The 19,207-nt window shown below is 40.9% G+C and overlaps 1 protein-coding gene and 1 pseudogene across 11 annotated transcripts in view; both read left to right on the top strand.

The window, feature by feature from the left end:
• EFCAB5 (EF-hand calcium binding domain 5) overlaps window positions 1-19,207 on the top strand; it is a 126,445-nt gene that overhangs the window by 1,951 nt on the left and 105,287 nt on the right. For 8 of the 10 annotated variants that reach the window (XM_081219846.1, XM_081219852.1, XM_081219850.1 and 5 more), the window contains exons 1-4: window positions 191-273; window positions 16,451-16,500; window positions 16,894-16,956; window positions 18,170-18,254. In XM_081219846.1, coding sequence (XP_081075972.1) covers window positions 16,459-16,500; window positions 16,894-16,956; window positions 18,170-18,254 — 190 coding nt within the window. In that variant the 5' untranslated portion in view covers window positions 191-273; window positions 16,451-16,458. Of the gene's footprint in view, window positions 1-190; window positions 274-16,450; window positions 16,501-16,893; window positions 16,957-18,169; window positions 18,255-19,207 lie in introns of those variants that run through there. The other 2 variants (XM_081219849.1, XM_081219848.1) reach the window with 1 other exon arrangement.
• On the top strand, window positions 222-9,092 carry LOC308607697 (elongation factor 1-alpha 1-like; annotated as a pseudogene). The gene is made up of 2 exons (XR_014017936.1): window positions 222-273; window positions 7,571-9,092. The product of XR_014017936.1 is annotated as an elongation factor 1-alpha 1-like (transcript).

Genomic DNA, 19,207 nt, shown 5'->3' on the forward strand with positions numbered 1-19,207 from the left:
AGCAACCGCCTCTCCCCTCGGCGCGCGCCGCCGCCTGGCCGTAACCCTTGAGTTGCCGGAAGCCGGCCGGGTGCGTGCGCCAAGGGCCGCCGCCCCCTCCCGGGTTTCCTCCTTGCCTCTGGAATCACGCAGTTTGGCTGCGCCGGGGGCTGTGGAGTGGGTTGGGGGGCGGGGTCTCGGAGCTGAGCGTCGCTGGAGCCCCCACTCCTGAAGGACGACCGTTTTCTGAGGTGGGGCGCACAGCTTAACCCACCTTCGTGAGAAGAAACTGAGGTAAAAATCCTGAGGCAAACGTGTTTCCGGATGGGAAAGGGCGCCGCGGGGTTTCAAACGCTTTCTCTGAGTGTGGGTGGGGCTTACTGGGCTAGAGACCCTCCCTTTGACCCGGCTGTCGGGGAGGCTTTTTCTGAGCTTTCCCACCCTTCCGTCTCCGACTCTATGTTTTAGGATGAGACTTTTTGAAAGTAAGAAAGATTTGTAATTTTATACCCCGGGAGTCTTTATGGTACCCTCGTGCTTCCTCTGTTATCCTGGCCCCTGTCTTAGGACTCATTCATTATTCGTGAGGTGCAGAGCGGCCGAGCGAGCCTGGGAGGCCGAGAAAGCTGGGCTCACGGAGTTGGAAGGGTCCAACCTGCTATTTACCTCCCATTTGCTTCCTGCTGGCAAGAAGTTCTCTTGGCTAAACAGGATTTGCTCCTAGGGGTTTCCTCTCCTTCGTCTTTAGATTTCATTATTTCATAGACACATGCGGAATGCCGATTAAATATTTTAAAGAAATCGTTTTCTAAAAGATAAATCATCAGCTGAGCATAAGCCAAGAATGTAATGAAAAATCAAGATTGAAGGTGGGGGGGAATCGCACTGTGCAAATGCCATTGATTGATTACACAGGGCAAGAGAGTTGACAAAGCTGTTTCTCAATTTGAGTGGATGTGCTGGTAAATACTACCATACATATCAAAGCTGTAAAACACACACATTCAGGAGTTTGCAGTTATTAACGCACCGCCTTATCGCTGACTCTCTTGGATCTTATTGCTTCTTTTAAACTGACAGAGCTGTCGTGAGCTCTTTCTGGCCGCTTTATGGTTAAGTGCCACTAGAGCCCTCTGTGCTGAGCCTTTGTTGTCTCCTTGGGGCCCTGTGGTTGAAATAATTAGCAGGGAGGTTCCATCAAGAATCAGACACTGAGGGTCCCTGTACTGTACAGTCCTATGTAGAATGTACTGCAGAGAAGCTAGCTGGTAGGCTTTTGCCCCCTGGTGGTGGTCAAGAGTGCCTGCGAGACAAAATTAAACAAAGATGTATGGTTCACGATTAAACAATCTGACTGTGTTTTTCCCAGAGCTACTTAGTAAACAGGAAAAGAGAAGACAAAGTTCAGAAGTAAGAACTTTGAACCAAAGCTTAGGAGACCAAACAGGAGGCTGTATGCGTAGGCAAGAATTATACATAGCTGAAAGCTGAATGAAGGCAAATAAATGAAACGTGATTTATAAACCAAAGTATCATTCTAGAGAAAAGTATTATTCAAATCAGTAGGTCCTAGTAATGTACTTGTATGTTAATTTTCTTACTGACTCAGGGACAGCAACGCTGATTATCTACTTTTATGTAGCAACATAATCTTAAATTCTTTTGGAAGATGATAATCTTACAGTGTAGGATAATTGTACAGTGGGCAAGAGCACTACCCTAGGAATCAGAGACCTGGCTTCTAGTTCTAGCTCTGTAAAACCTTGAGCAAATGGCTTAAACTTTTCGAGCTTTAGTTTCTTCATTTCTGCAACGGAGCTCTAACTCACAGGATTCCTGTGATCAAATGAGAAAAAAATGTAAAGTGCAATATAAACTGTAAAGCCCCATATGTAATTAAGATAACTTTATTATTCTCATAAGTTTGTTCCAAGTTCAGTGAGCTTTTGCTGAGTGTATCCTATGTGTAGAAAATAGCATCAAGCAGAAAGGTAATAAAAAAGAATGAAAAATACATGATTCCATGCCTTTTCTTAACAGTAGGAGAAGTAGATTAGTGGTCAAGACATGTCTCATTTGTATGTAGGTATAGAACATCATTATTCGTCACATCTGAGGTGATAAAATCCTGGTCAAAATTGGGATTGTAAGGTACCCAAATTTACATAAGGCTTGTAACAGAAAGTTAATTTATTTACAGGAGAAATACCTCTTCCTGGCATATGCCTTTTAAGGAAAGTAAGATTTGGAAATTGTTGGTGCATGTTCATTGATTTATTCACCATTAATTGAGAAAATACCAAGGGTGTATTATACACTAGTCACTGTTTTAAAAACAAAAGTCTATCTACCCCTCATAGCTTGTTAGCAGGAAAAAGCTCATCAAATAATTACAGTAAGGTTTAGTGGTACCGTTGCTTCAGTCACCTCTGCCAGGCCCCAGAAGTACACACACACACACATACACATATATATGAGAGGTCTAGATATGTACAAAGTGCTTTAGAAACACAGAGACGGTCTGGGCAAATAAATGTACGCTTTATGATATTGGATTTCAGGCTTTGCCTACAGATCCCAGTGTAGCCACGTTGTGAACTGATCTGGATCACATGTGAGCATTTGCAATCTATGCTCTCTGCGCCATTTATACCCATTCTTTCCTGGGCTCCACCCTGCTTCCTACTTGGTCTTCTGGTGATCTGAGGGAAGAGGTGTCATAATATGCTAGATGAATTCAAGAAGAGGCCAAGAGCAGGATTCCCAAAAGAGGGAGCCAAAGAGAAAAGTTCTCCTAGCTCTATTTAGAGCAGCTTTCTTCTTCCCACCTGTGATAATGGAGGCTTCCTTGTGCCATTGGAGTTCATTTAACCCTTAACTGGTGTTATCACTTCTTCAAGGTGAAATTATAAGGGAGCTTTTGAAATTTCTGAGATCAGCTGGTTCTTAAGCTTTGAGAACCTGATGAAAACGGTTAGCCATCTCTCCAGAAAGATATATTTACATATTTCACACACACACTGAAATCCATTAAGGAGTCCCAGGTTAAGAATCCTGGTTTAAAGGTTAAAGCAGTGCTTCTCAACCTTTTTTCATATCATGACATCCATAGAAATGATATTGTTCAGCACACTGGGATAAATTAGAGGGGATTTGGAGGCAACAATATGGGGCTTGGTGAAAAAAGTTATTTTCTTTTTATAATTATAATGAGAAAAATAACAAACATATTTAAGGGTGATATTAAATATTGAATTTATATAAGCTTCCAAATAAAGTCTCAAAAATTTAATGAAAAACCCGAGATTGCCTCTATAAACATGACATTTTCTATGTAGGGCTTTATGACTGAAATGACTGCATATAATTTCTGAACAAGACAGTTTAACAGTGATCAATTAGTAGTCATTATTGATGCGAATTTAGTTCATACAAGTAGGTGATAAATTTAAAATAATTTTCACAACTATTCAAAATTTGCAAGTATAAATTATGTGTGACTCCAGTCGCTCTTACTTTTTTCCCACTAGAAAATGTAATGTGGTAATATCTTATGATAGCATGACTGGATTTAGAATCCACTTAAACTTTTTCGTATTAAGTATATTTTACAAAATAATAACAAAACTCCAGTTTGCAGGGTAGGACTGTGTTACGAGAGCAATAATTCTGCAGCTAACTTGGTTGTAACTAAAAGGGCACGTCAGCCATAAACAAAGGGAAGAATTCAATATATATGAAGAGAGATTAAGAGCTGAGTCCATGAGGAGTATCTGGCAGACTTCCCTGCCTTTCCTGGCCACACCTTAGGCTCTGAGTCCTGCTCCTTGAGTACCTGGAGCATGCACTCCTCCAGCAGCTCCAAGGTTCAATGTTTATGATGAGCAGCAATACACACTGCAACTGGCCTCTGAAAGTGATGTCTTGGAGATGGAACATTCCTTGGCTTTGCTTCTTTATTAGAGGATACTTGCTTTAATAAAGCAAATCCTCCATTGTGCTTGCCTCCTGTGGGACCATGGGGCACACTAGGACAGATCATCAGACTCTGATTCTTTGGGTTACTCCTTGAGAATCCTTAAGTCAAACTGCTTCTGGCCAGGGGTGAATTATGTAGAGGCACCAACCACCATAGTCCTTTCAGGCCACTCCTAGGGCTGAATAGATAACTATCTTGCAGTACGTCTGTAACTCATTGATCACAGACCAAATGAAGTATGTCACTTAAAAGACTGTATAGCTAAGCTTGTTAAAATGTGTGTGGGGGGAAATCATTCATTATAATCCAACCCCTTACATTTGAAATGACTAGTTACGAATAATAAAACAAGTAGAAATATATAGAGATAGAATATAAAATAGCTAAGAGTGAGTGGAGTATGATTGAGTCATGTATTGCCTCTACCTGGTTGTAATTTTTCTTAAATTTTAATAATCTTATACTAACTTTATTGATAGTCAGTGTCCAGATAGGAGATAAAATTCACACCAGTTATTTGAACAGATAATTTAACAAGAATTGTTAACTAGGTATGAAGTTAAGTAGGTGAATGAAAAACTGAAAAGAGAAATCTAAGGTGTGACAGAGGTAGCAACTGTTTTTATTACCTTTAGGGCTGAAAAACAACCTAAACAAAGGAATTAAAGGGAAAAAATTACAAACTTGGAGGAGTGACACCACAGAGCTGAAACTCAGGTCTCTGAGAAGAAGATACTGCCTGGCTGCCGTTGGTGTCTCTGAGCTTAGATGGGGTGCTCCATGGGACCCAGCAGTCTGGGGCCCAGACCTCTGCAGCAGGAACACTGACTGGCTGATGTCAATGAAAACTACAAAACTGTAGAAAAACTGCAAACTGGATTCAGCTGCTGCTACCAGGTTAAAGAAGCATAGCTGGAGTGAAGCACACTGGGACCAAAACACCACAGGAAGCAGTCATGAGGTAGACAGGAAGGAACAAGTCTCTTGTCCTTCCTCAGCCTTGTGGTCTCCATCTGATGCCCCCAATTAGCAGAACTTAACAGAGCCAGCTGGCAAGGCAAAGTAATGTGGTTTTCGTACTCCAGCTCCAGCATGAAAGAAAAGTACAAAAGGGTGAATTTGGAGCTGAGAAAATAATTTAGTAACTGGCACTTGGCTGATGTAGAAATTGATACCAGAAGTGGAATTTATCTTCCATCCACTGGTTTTGCATATATTTCATGAAGACAGTTAAAGACCTCGCTCCTTTTGCTCCCCGATCCAATCAGCATAATGTCATCAATGTACTGGACCAACTTAATGCTGATTGGAAGGTGAAGATGCTCAGTATCTCTGTGGACTATATTATGGCAGAGAGCAGGAAAATTGATGTAGCCGTGGGGCAAGACTGTGAAGTTATATTGTTGGCCCTGCCAAGTAAAAGCAAATTGCTTCTGGTGTTTCTTGCCAATTTGTATGGAGAAATAAGCATTTGCTGGATCACTACCTGCATACCAATTGGCACGGGCTGTGTTGATTTGCTCCAGTAAAGTTACTACATATGGAAGAGCAGCTGCAATTGGAGGCATCACCTGATTAAATTTATAATCAACCACACATTCTCCAAGATCTATCTGCCTTCTTCACAGGCCTAACAGGTGAATTAAATTGGCGAGAGATAGATTTCATCACTCCTGCTTCTTTTTTTTTTTTTTCGATATGCGGGCCTCTCACTGTTGTGGCCTCTCCTGTTGCGGAGCACAGGCTCCAGACGCGCAGGCTCCAGACGCACAGGCTCAGCGGCCATGGCTCACGGGCCCAGCCGCTCCGCAGCTGCCCCGGACCGGGGCACGAACCCATGTCCCCTGCATCGGCAGGCAGACTCTCAACCACGCGCCACCAGGGAAGCCCTACTCCTGCTTCTTTTAAACCTTTATTGGTGTCACTAATCTCTGTAATCCCCCATTCTGCCATCCCAAGGAAGCAATAATTTTTGTTTACTCTTCTGGTGTATGGGGGAGGTGGAAGGGGAGTTCCCAAGGGCTTCAACTTGGCTTTTCATTGTCCTTATTCCAGGATCAAAGAACCAATATGGAAATTCTGCCAGTTACCAGGTATCTATTCTAATTATACATCCAGGAGCTGGTGAAATCCCCGCGGAGTGTTCTATGGGCTTACTCTGCCCACTGTGATTCAAACTTGAGTTAAGGGGACTTCCCTGGTGGCACAGTGGTTAAGAATCTGCCTGCCAATGCAGGGGACATGGGTTCGATCCCTGGTCCAGGAAGATCCCTCATGCCGGGCAGCACCTAAGCCTGTGCGCCACAACTACTGAAGCCGGCACACCTGGAGTCCGTGCTCCACAACGAGAAGCCTGTGCACCACAAGGAAGAGTAGCCCCCGCTCACAACTAGAGAAAACCCGTGCGCAGCAATGAAGACCCAATGCAGCCAAAAATAAATAAATAAATTTAAAAAAGCAAAACACAAACAAGTTAAGACTGCATCTCTCACCTGTCCAATACAGGCCCCACTTCAACTGGTGGAATGTATTTGGGTCCCCAGAAATTAACACCAATTAATGCCAATGTTTAGAAGTCCCTGAAATACCTGAATATTCATCTTTTTCCTCATTACACAGTCATTTTAGGAAATGGCCTAAGGTCTCTGTGGAGAAGACTTGGAGGAAGATTTTCAGTATATGCTATGGCAGTGCTGCAGAATCCTTCCTTAAGGGGATCCAGCCTGCCCTTTCAATTAAGAGGCTCAGCTATGGAAACTGGGTGAGAGAGGTCAGAACTCTCCACTATGGTGACTAAAGTCATATTTTTGACTATCATATATAGATTTTTAAATATTATGTGTAGATGATCAATACTTTATTAGGCTGCCCATCTATTTTAATCCTGGCACCACCATAATCATTTAGCTGAATGTCAAAAATAATCTGATTACCACTGTATCTCTACTTCTCTTTATGGTAAATGTGCCCGCCTTGTCTTTGGTGGTAAACACTGACATCTGGCTTCTGCTGCCTGAAATGGGTCATCCCATCATGAATTTCCTACAGAAGAAAGCCAACATAGAGCTTTTCAAGGATATAAGTACTCCCACTCACTAATGTATCTTTCAGTGCTTTAGTAAAGGGACACCCCCCAAGTTCTCTTGGAGAATATACTTGTGGGGAGTGGATATGCAAGTCAAAATGTGATAAATCTACTCCAACATTCCCATATCCCTAAGACTTTGGATTCCTTTTACATTATCCAGGGAAGTTCCAGTATCTCCACTTAATTAAACATAGGCCACTATGGAGTCCAAGTTTCAGTGAACTTACCCAGTACATAGTGAGTGTCACTTCCAGCTGTAGGTGCTAATACATTAAATCCTTAATTTCTGATACGGGTACCCATATCAATAAATTCCAGCCAACCCGGTATTATATTTTGTGCTCCTTCCTTTAACTCCCTTATAATATACTCATGTCTGTTCCCTGGGCTTCTGCCACTAAACAAGAAAATAATGAAAATATTTTGCCATAAAATCTATTTCCACTTGGTTAGACTTTGTATTTGCCCTGCTGGAGCATTTTAAGATCTGATTTTAGCTTTTTTCGCAATGGGTTTGCCACCAGGACGCAGGTGTCATGAAAACTACCACTAAATCTAAGCCACAATGGGAAAGGAGAAGCCTCACATCAACATCACTGTGGACATGTAGATCTGGGCAAGTCTACCACTACTGGCCATCTGATCTATAAATGTGGTGGGATCAACAAAAGAACCATCGAAAAGTTCAAGAAGGCTGCTGAGATGGGAAAGGGCTCCTTCAAGTATGCCTGGATCTTGGACAAACTGAAAGCTGAATGTGAGTATGCTATCACCATTGATATCTCCCTGTGGAAATTCGAGACCAGCAAGTACTATGTGACCATAATTGATGCCCCAGGACACAGAGACTTTATTAAAAACATGATTACAGGTGCATCTCAGGCTGATTGTGCTGTTCTGATTGATGCTGCTGGCACTGATGAATTTGAAGCCAGTAAGTATCTCCAAGAACGGGCAGACCCATGAGTATGCTCTTCTGGCTTATACTCTGAGTGTGAAAGAACTAATTGCTGGTATTAACAAAATGGATTCCACTGAGCCACTCTACAGCCAGAAGAGCTGAGAGGAAATTGTTTAGGAAGTCAGCACCTACATTCAGAAAGTTGGCTACCACCCCGACACAGTAACATTTGTGCCAGTTCCTGGGTGGAATGGTGGCACCATGCTGGAGCCAAGTGCTAACCTGCTTTGGTTCAAGGGATAGAAAGTCACCCATAAAAATGACAATGCCAGTGGAACCATGCTGCTTGAAGCTCTGGATTGCATCCTACCACCAGCATGTCCAACTGACAAACCTTTGCATGTGCCACTCCAGTATGTCTACAAAATTGGTGGTATTGGTATTGTCCCTGTGGGTCGAGTGGAGACTGGTGTTCTCAAACCGGGCATGGTGGTCACCTTTGCTCCAGTCAATGTTAAAACTGAAGTGAAATCTATTGAAATGCACCACGAAGCTTTGAGTGAAGCCCTTCCTGGGGTCAGTATGGGCTTCAGTGTCAAGAACGTGTCTGTCAAAGATGTTTGTTGTGGCAGTGTGGCTGGTGACAGCAAAAATGACCCACCGATGGAGGCAGTGGGCTTCACAGCTCAGGTGATTATCTTGAACCAACCAGGCCAAATCAGTGCTGAATATGCACCTGTGCTGGATTGTCACACAGCTCACATTGCTTGCAAGTTTGCTGAGCTGAAGAAGATTGATCATCGTTCTGGGAAAAAGCTGGAAGGTGGCCCCAAATTCTTGAAATCTGCTGATGCTGCCATCATTGATATAGTTCCTGGCAAGCCCATGTGTGTTGAGAGCTTCTCTGACTATCCTCCTCTGAGTCATTTTGCTATTCGTGACATGAGACAGACGATTGCTGTGGGTGTCATCAAAGTAGTGGACAAAAAAAAAAAAAAAGTGGGCAAAGGCAGCTGCAGCTGGCAAGGTTATCAAGTCTGCCCAGAAAGCTCAGAAGGCTACATGAATGTTATCCCCAATACCTGCCACCCCAGTCTTAATCAGTGGTGGAAGAACGGTCTTAGGACTGTTCACTTCAATTGGCCATTTAATAGTAAAAGACTGCATCACAAAACCTTCAGAAGGAAAGGAGAATATTTTGTCAACCATTTGTTTTATGTGTGGCAGTTTTTCCTTTATTTTATTTTATTTTTCATTTTTAATTTTTATTGGAGTATAGTTCATTTACAATGTTGTGTTAGTTTCAGGTGTACAGCACAGTGAATCAGTTATACATATACCTATATCCACTCTTTTTTTTTAGATTCTTTTCCCATGTAGGCCATTACAGAGTATTGAGTAGAGTTCTCTGTGCTATACAGCAGGTTCTTATTAGTTATCAGTTTTATATATCGTAGTGTGTATATGTCAATCCCAATCTCCCAATTTATCCCTCCCCACCCTCATTCCCTGGTAACCATAAGTTTGTTTTCTACATCTGTGACTCTACTTCTGTTTTGTAAACAAGTTCATTTGTACCCTTTTTTTAGATTCCACATATAAGTGATATTATATGATATTTGTCTTTCTGTTTCTGACTTACTTCACTCAGTATGACAATCTCTAGGTCCATCCATGTTGCTGCAAATGGCATTACTTTGTTCTTTTTTATAGCTGAGTAATATTCCATTGTATATATGTACCACATCTTCTGTATCCATTCCTCTGTTGATGGACATTTAGTTGCTTCCACGTCCTGGCTATCATAAATAGTGCTGCAATGAACACTGGGGTGCATGTATCTTTTTGAATTATTATTTTCTCCAGGTATATGCCCAGGAGTGGGATTGCTGGGTTATGTGATATGTGTGGCAGTTTTAAGTTAGCTTTTAAAATCAGTACTTTTTTTTTTTTTTTTTTTTTTTTGCGGTATGCGGGCCTCTCACTGTTGTGGCCTCTCCCATCTCAGAGCACAGGCTCCGGACACACAGGCTCAGCGGCCATGGCTCATGGGCCCAGCTGCTCCGTGGCATGTGGGATCTTCCCGGACCGGGGCACAAACCTGTGTCCCCTGCATCAGCAGGTGGACTCTCAACCGCTGCGCCATCAGGAAAGCCCTAAAATCAGTACTTTTTTATGGAAACAACTTGACCAAAAATCTGTCACAGAATTTTGAGACCCATTGAAACAAAGTTTAATGAGAAAATAAAAAGACCTGATTTGAGTTATGCATCTACTATAAGTAAGAGGTGGTTGTGGTGAGTCTTGAGGAAAATGGGCATCCTCTTGCAAGGCAGTTGCCCCAGATGAGATTATTACAGAATTTTCAATTAAGAGGATAGTCTTCACAAATACAAGAGGACAAACTGCTTTCACTGTCAAAAAAGGCTCAAAGTGACTCAGAAGTTTGAGATTATCAGTCTCCTAGTCCAACTAAATGTCCCCATTCCAAATTTCAGGGTACTCTTTCCCAATCAGTCCCTCAATTTTGACATGAATAACTTGGCTGGAATTTGAATTCAATTAATATTGTAATTCTGCAACCCATAATTCTTGATATATTGACTCTTTTATCATTAAACGATGACTTCCTTTGTCTCTTACAGTTTTTGGCTTAAAGTCTATTTTGTCTGATGTAAGTATAGCTATCTCTGCTCTCTTTCGGTTTTCACTTGCCTGGAATATCTTTTTCCATCCCTTCACTTTGAGCCTATGTGTATCCTTAAAGCTGATGTGAGTCTCTTATAAGCAGCATATAGTTGGGTCTTGGTTTTTTTATCCATCCAGCCACTCTATGCATTTAGATGGAGAATTTAATCCATTTTATTGATAGGTGAGAACTTTTATTAATCGACATCTAATTAAATGTCATCTTATTGTTTTCTGGCTGTTTTGTAATTCCTTTGTTTCTTCCTGTCTTACTGTCTTCCTGTCTTCCTTTGTGAATTGATGATTTTCTGCAGTGGTATGTTTTGATTCCATTCTCTTTATCTTTTGTGCGTCTACTATAGGTTATTGCTTTGTGGTTACCATGAGGCTTACATAAAACACCTTATAGATACAATGGTTTATTTTAAACTGATGACAACTTAATTTCGATCACATACAAAAACTCTACCTTTTTATATCCTCCCCCCATCTTATATTTTTGATGCCACAGTTTACATCTTTTTATATTGGATATCCAATAGCAAATTATTGTTTGCAAAGCTATAGTTATTTTTAATACTTGTGTTCTTAACCTTTATTCTAGAGGTAAGTGATTAACACACCACCATATTACAGTATTGGAATATTCCGAATTTGACTGTATAGTTACACTTATCAGTGTGTTTTCATGTTACTAATTAGTGTCCTTTCATTTCAGCTTGAAGAACACCTTTTAGCATTTCTTGTAAGACAGTTCTGGTGGGGGTGAGCTCCCCTCAGCTTTTATTTGTGTGGGAAAGATTTTATCTCTCTTTCATTTCTTTTTACTTATTTATTTAAATTTTAAAAATATTTTTTTTGATGTGGACCACTTTTTTTAAAGTCTTTATTGAATTTGTTACAATATTCCTTCTGTTTTATGTTTTGGTTTTTTGGCCACAAGACATGTAGGATCTTAGCTCCCTGACCAGGGGTCGAACCTGCACCCCCCTGCCTTGGAAGGCAAAGTCCTAACCACTGGACCACCAGGGAAGTCCCTCTCTCTTTCATTTCTGAGGATAACTTTGCCAGATAGAATATTCTTGGGTGACAGGTTTTTGGGGTTTTTTTCCTTTCAGCACTTTGAATAGGTCATCCTACTCTCTCCTGGCCTGTAAGGTTTCTGCTGAGAAATCCTCTGATAGTCTTACGGGGTTCCTTTGTAAGTGGCAAACTTCTTTTCTATTGCTTCTTTCAAGATTTTCTCTTTGTCTTTGATTTTGACAGTTTTATTACAATGTGTCTTGGAGAAGATCTCTTTGAGTTGAATTTGTTTGCAGACCTATGAGCTTCATGAACTTGGATGTCCAAATCTCTCTTCAGATATGTGAAGTTCTCAGACATTATTTTGGGGGGGGGCTGTTAAGGATTCTGCATCTTAATTTGTGGGGGCATGGTGGAGGTTGCACATACAAACATTTAGTATATAATAAGAAGAAAGTTAATGGACCAGGAATGAGACTTGAAGATGGAAGTATGAGCTTTTCTAATCCCTTGGAGAAGTTGAGACAGCAGCAGTTGATTGGAGAGGTCAAACTTACACCACTGTATTTTCATGGCAGGCTGGTGGTATAGGTCAGACATCATTTTTCAAAAAGCTTTCTGCCCCTTTCTCCCCTTCGTTAGACTCTCATATTGTACAGGTTGTTTCTCTTAATGGTGTCCCAGAAGTCCCACAGGCTTTCTTCATTCCCCTTCATTTTTTTCTTTTTTTCTTCACCAGCTGAATCTTTTCAAATGATCTGTGTTTGAGTTTACCGATTCTTTCTTCTGCTTGGTTTAGTCTTGTATTGAATCTCTCTACTGAATTATTCATTTCAGTCATTGTATTCTTCAGCTCCAAAATTTCTGTTTGGTTCTTTTTTTTTGTTTTCTCTTTGTGGAACTTATCATTTCATTCTTGTATCATTTCCCTTATTTCATTAAATTGTTTACCTGTGTTCTCTTGTAGCTCTCTGAGCATCTTTAGAACAATTATTTTGAATTCTTTATCAAGCAATTTGTGAGTCTCCACTTCCCATTACTGGAAGTTTACTGTGTTCCTTTGGTAGTGTCATGTTCCTCCTATGTTTTGTGATCCCTGTAGTTTTTGTAGGTATCTGTGCATTTGAAGAAGCAGTTACCTCTTTCAGACTTTATGGACAGACTTTGGTATGGAAAGACTTTCATCTGCGGGCAGGCACGTGCTGGAACATGCTGTGACCCTAGATCTAGTGGTGCAGGGTGCAAAGTGTGAGGGCATGTAACATCTCCGAATGATGGGGAGGGACGTGATGTCTTGTTGGCTCAGCAGCTGGGGTCCATGACGTCAACAACTGCATACTCTTTGGTGAGAGCTGTAGGCAGTCCACAGTGGCTTTAAGGGCTGTTGGAGTCTTTAGCAGTACTTCCAGTCCAGTGTCTAGGGATCAGGCCAGGCAGTGGTGGTGTCCGGAGCCAGTGGTATGCACACGCTTGGCTGCAGGGCTAGTTGTGGGGACTGGCTGCAGGGGCACAGTGGCAGGGGCTGGGGCCAACTGGGGGTGCACAAGCAGCTGCAGTGGCCCTGGCTGTCAGTGTGTCCTTGAGTGACAATGGGGCTAGCTGAAGGCACATGCTGGGCAGTGGTGGCCAGTGACGGGAGCTGAGGCTGGTGTCTTGCAGGTACACAACTGTAGGGTTAACTGCAGGTAAGCAGAGCCATGCAAGCCAGTGACAGGTGTCCACATTGAATCCAGGCCCTCCAGCAGCTATGGGTGCCTTGGCTGTTGGTGTACACTTGTGGGGCCATAGAGGCTTGCTGTGGGCATGTGCACGGCTGTAGCGGCTGGTAGTGGGAGTCAGGCCAGCAATGTGCAGGTGCACAGCTGCAGGAGTCTCCTGCCATTCTCAGCAGTTATCAGTATCTTTCACTGGCTCTTCTTTCTTAGCCCTACTTGTAAGTGTTCATCAATAAGGGTTTATTTTCAGCCTTTTTTTCCCCTTCTCTTAGCTATTATTGGGTGAGCCCCACTAGCATCCTCCTACAAATGTATCTTTCTATCAATACCCAGGGGTTCAAGACTCACAAGAAATCCAGGTAAATGACATTTCTGTTCCTCTATGAGTCTGAGAAATCAGAACGATACATGATTTCTCTCATACTGGGAAACTCCTTCCTCAAGGATAATTGGCTACTCTTTCACATATGACTGACGGTCTTACTAATCAAGATGCTATTGGGACTTCCCTGGTGGTCCAGTGGCTAAGACTCCACGCTCCCAATGCAGGGGGCCTGGGTTCGATCCCTGGTCAGGGAACTAGATCCCACATGCCACAACTAAGAGTTCGAATGCCGCAACTAAATATCCCGCATGCCGCAACTAAGACCCGATGCAGCCAAATAAATAAATTTTTTTTTTTTTTTTTTTTTTTTTTTTTTGCAGTACGCGGGCTTCTCATTGTTGTGGCCTCTCCCGTTGCGGAGCACAGGCTCCGGACGCGCAGGCTCAGCGGCCATGGCTCACGGGCCTAGCCGCTCCGCGGCATGTGGGATCTTCCCGGTCCAGGGCACGAACCCGTGTGCCCTGCATCGGCAGGCAGATTCTCAACCACTGCGCCACCAGGGAAGCCCCAAATAAATAAATATTTTTTAAAATGCTATCAAGCAGGTGTCTTAAATGTAATACTTCCAAACTCAAACTCATATCATTCCTCAAACCTGTTTTTCTCTCCTTTCCTTATTTCACTTAATGGCATCATCATCCATTCAGCCTTCTAAATATTAAAAAACGCTCAGTGAGCCTTAACTACTCCTCTTTCACTCCTTAGATCTAATTATGCCCCCAGTCCTGATCATTCTATCTGTTGTAAATAGTTTGGGTTCCCTCAGAACAGACCCTGGTCCAAGGAGTTGAGTGCAAGTTTATTTGGGTGGAAACAATGGTAAGGGAGTAGGGAAGTAGACTACAGTCAGGGGCATTCATCTCAGGTGCAACATTTAAGGTACAAAATTTACCTTCATTCTATCTTTCCCCACTCTTTCACACTTCCAGTCTTTGCCAGCAGAGTCAGCTTTTTAAAAACACCGATTTCATCACATCTTGTCCTATGCTTAAAAAGCACAAAATAAAATCCAAACTCCTTGATTTATTGTGAAAAAGTTACCTTTTTAGCCTCATCATCTGCCACTTTCTATTATATAACTATGCTCTGCTATGAATGCTTCAAACACTTTTTGAACTTTTATACTCCAGCGTATAATGTTCCTTCTGCCTCAAATACTCTTTTCCCCCTCCTTTACACACACAAAAAGTCTTATTAGTCACTTAAAATCTAGCTTGGAAATCTATTTTTCTGTGAAATCTTCCCTGACCTCCCTGAGAAAATTAATTACAACTCCTCTGTATTCCTTAATATTTTGTATGTACCTCTACTTTTGCACGTACAGATGGAATTGCATCTGTTTATCCCTTTTTCTCTCACTAAACTAGGAACTCTTCAAAAGCAGGTCCTATCCATCTTTTTAACCCCAAAGTCTGCCTGCATATGGAAGGCACCCAGTAAAGGTTTATTGAGTTGAATTTATCTGGGTGCATCCAAACAAAACAAATTTTAAAATAAATGGGGGGACTTCCCTGGTGGTCCAGTGGGTAAGACTCTGAGCTCCCAGTGCAGGGGGCCTGGGTTCGATCCCTGGTGGGGGAAGTAGATCCCACATGCCTACCGCAACTAAGAGTCCGCGGGCCGCAACGAAGATCCCACGAGCTGCAGCAAAGATCCCATGTGCCGCAACTAAGACCCGGCACAGCCTAAATAAATAAATAAAAATAAGTAAATCTTAAAAGAAATGGGAGGAAGCTTTTTAGCAATTTCAGGAGATGGATACCAGAAGCAAAAAAAGCAGTCTGTGAAAATGTACAATTGGGACCTATCAAAGAAATCTATTGTGTATTATTTATTATTTATGAATTGCTTCAAAAAGGCTTTGAGGCAGCCATTTTTGTGTTGGAAGCTGTTGTCTCCAAAGGCAGTACTTTTGGTTTATTCAAGCAGAACATATGTTGATAAAAAGAAAAGTGAATACTCTAGCACATTATAAATAATACCATTTCAAATTAAGAAGTCCCTAGATTGTAACTGCCCTAGCAGCAGAGGCCATGTATATAAAATGCATTACTTTTTACATAGCACCTAGCTTAAATATACACAAAGTCTTAAATGATTTTTGACACAAGAGTGATTTTGATCATCTGTGACTGAATCTATAGTCATTTGCAATTGAAGTAGGGGATGTGGTAATTATCCATTTTTATTCCTTAGCATGAATAAATAAACCATATAAATTTCGTTCCTCTCAGAACTCCCCCCTCCAAAAATACTTTTTAGCAAGGTGATTATTCTAATGTCTGTCTTTCTCACGTGAATTAAATAGCAATCAAAGTTTCATTTCACCTCACTTTGTAATTTCAAAAACTAATGAGGATGATGATAATGTTTTAAAAATTCAGTTGCATTACTGTTGCTGTTTTTTTAAACGCTAATGGTGATGATTACTGTAGTGACTTTTCCTGTCTCCCTGAACCCTAGCCTAGCACTAATTGAGCTTTGATCAGTAACCACAGTAATAACAGTAGTACAGTCTGAGAAGTTTAGCAGTTGAGAACTTATTATCATTCAGTAGAATGGTGGGATGAGGTTGTGGGGGGAGATTTTGATCTTCCAGAGTATTTCTGTTTGTTAATATTTTCTTTCTCTCCTTTTGTTATTAATAGTGGTCTGGTAATACTTTTCCTTACCATTTGGTGATATCTTTCAGTGGTCCAGATGAGTGAGTCGACATCTCAAGAGGAAACCAAACCTGCTCAGGTACCTGGTCTACATAGGTTTCTAACCATTTAGCCATGAGAGGATTTGAGATTCAACATTTTTTGGGAAAATTGAGATGCAATATCATATTCTATCATTGAATTATTTCTGTTTTTAGTTGAATTTTTCTGCATCAAGTTTTGACAAAAATGGGGTCAACTAATAGTTGAGTCACAGTGGCCTGCTTCCAGTTGCTTTGTATTCTTTATACCTAACAAGTCTGTTACTGTTTGAGTTTGCTAATACAGCTACTTTATGTGATTTTATTTGGTATGATGTTTACTCGTTATGTGAATTTTTTTACATGAAAAGCTTGCTACACTAGAGTATAAAATGTTAGTTTTATTTCCAGCTCCTGTTGGATACCATTTACTAACACTATTTCCACTTCAGGAAAATGGAAAAGAAGACCAAGAAAGGAACCAGGAAACAACCGAAGTAAAAGAGCCCATTAAGGTAGAGTTTTCATGAGTAATCAGATGTTAATGCTTGAGAGTAAACTGGAGAAATTAATTTTCTTACAAAGAAAAAAAAGGAATAGATGTGGGTATTCAAAAAGATAAAATGGCAAATGGGAAAAAGCAAACCCATGTTGATCATTAAGCTGACTCATTTGAGTCAGTTGCAGAAAACTTCCATTGACAGGTAAATTATTTGTGAAGAGCTATTATGAATTATAAGTAAATAAAGTTTACTTTCTAAAATCAGAACTGTTACCCTGAGTACAATAACCACCAGTTTTTAGAGGAACTTCGCTATCATTCTGAAAATGTAATCTCCATGTTAATCATTTAAGTAACTTTGTGTTTAAATAAATAGAAGACTTCAATGAGGAAAAATATTTATAGAAAAGGGGAGGCAAGTGAAAATAGTTATATGGATTCACCATTAAGTTGACTAATGTGAGTCTTAAAGTATTCTATTATCATCCTTTTTTTTTTTTTTTTTTTTTTTTTTTCTTTTTGCGGTATGCGGGCCTCCCACTGTTGTGGCCTCTCCCGTTGCGGAGCACAGGCTCCGGATGCGCAGGCTCAGCGGCCATGGCTCACGGGCCCAGCCGCTCCGCGGCATATGGGATCCTCCCAGACCGGGGCACGAACCCGTATCCCCTGCATCGGCAGGCGGACTCTCAACCACTGCGCCACCAGGGAGGCCCTATTATCATCCTTTTAAAAGTACATCAGCATGAGTACAAAAAGCTATTTTGTCACCATTTATTCATAAAACTAACCTTTACTTTCTTTAATTAAGGTGAAAATGTTTTTCTTTCCACCACAAACATGGAAGGTGATTCTAATAGTAAAAGAAAACAGCAGCAATTTCAAATGTCCTATTTCACTGTGTTGTGGTCTCAAATTATGTTTCTAGAAAGTATTATATAATTCAAGGATTAATGTACATCTGGAATAATATTCTTAGCATATTACTTTGTTAGCAATAGGAAGATGTGATGACATTCTGAGCCAATGCACTTTATCTTGTAAATGCAGTAAATAGACCGTGATTACTGCTTTGCTTCTAATATATAGCATTAAATCCTAGCAAAATTAGGGAGGAATGTTTGGTGATTTTTACAAGGGATTTATGTGCATTCTTTAATTGGGAGAGTTGATGCAACTTTGATGAAAAGCATTTCACTTTTTAATTGGTGTTTCTTTTCTCCTTTCAGAGTTCACGGAGTATACCAGACAGTTTGGCATTAGGCACCTGCAGCAATGTGGCAGGAACAGCAGCAAATAAAGTCAAATCCCAAGGTAAAGAACTAGGCTTTCTCCTACACAATAGAATGTAAAACTATTACTAAATTTTAGTTGGGGATGGATTCCTCAAGATTTTGCCTTTTAAAGATATAATCCCAGGGATATTTTAAATGCAGTTTGGGAAATAATTTAAAATATATTCCCATCATCTTCTATTGATACTTTGAGGCAAGTTTATAACCATTCATCTTGTGCTTAAAGAGAAAATTTAGCTAAGAGAGCTGACTGACACATAGCAGACAACCCATTAATACAAAAATAAAATGAAGAACCCTAGTGATTCAACCTGCCTGCTGTTTTTCTATTTCTTCTTTTTACCTCTGTACTTGACAACACATTTATTCTATTTGACTTCCAGCCCAATCCTTAACCCAAATGCCACATAATTATGCAGGTTGAAAATTTATATGATCAAAAGGCAACAAATAACTGGGCAAGACATTCATCCCTTTCACTACAGTTCTTCTAATTTTAGATACTTAGTGAAATCCTGTATGATAGAAAATTTTCACAATATTTAAAATTTAACAATTTCAACTTATATTTTAGTTAATTGAAATTCTTTTCAATTTAGTTTACAGCTATTGAGTGTTTAGTATGTGCTAGGCTGAGCTATAATAATAATTTTTTTAAATAAATTTATTTATTTTATTTATTTATTTTTGGCTGCATTGGGTCTTCATCGCTACGTGCGGGCCTTCTCTAGTTGCGGTGAGCGGGGGCTACTCTTTGTTGCGGCAGGCGGGCTTTTCATTGCAGTGGCTTCTCTTGTTGAGCACGGGCTCTAGGTGCGCAGGCTTCAGTAGTTGTGGCACGTGGGCTCAGTAGTTGTGGCTCGCAGGCCACGACTAGAGTGTAGGCTCAGTAGTTGTGGCGCACGGGCTTAGTTGCTCCACCGCATGTGGGATCTTCCCGGACCAGGGCTCGAACCCATGTCCCCTGCATTG

Source organism: Mesoplodon bidens, assembly GCF_964165515.1.
Source record: "Mesoplodon bidens genome assembly, chromosome: 19".
In the NCBI taxonomy this organism is placed as follows: Eukaryota; Metazoa; Chordata; class Mammalia; order Artiodactyla; family Ziphiidae; genus Mesoplodon; species Mesoplodon bidens.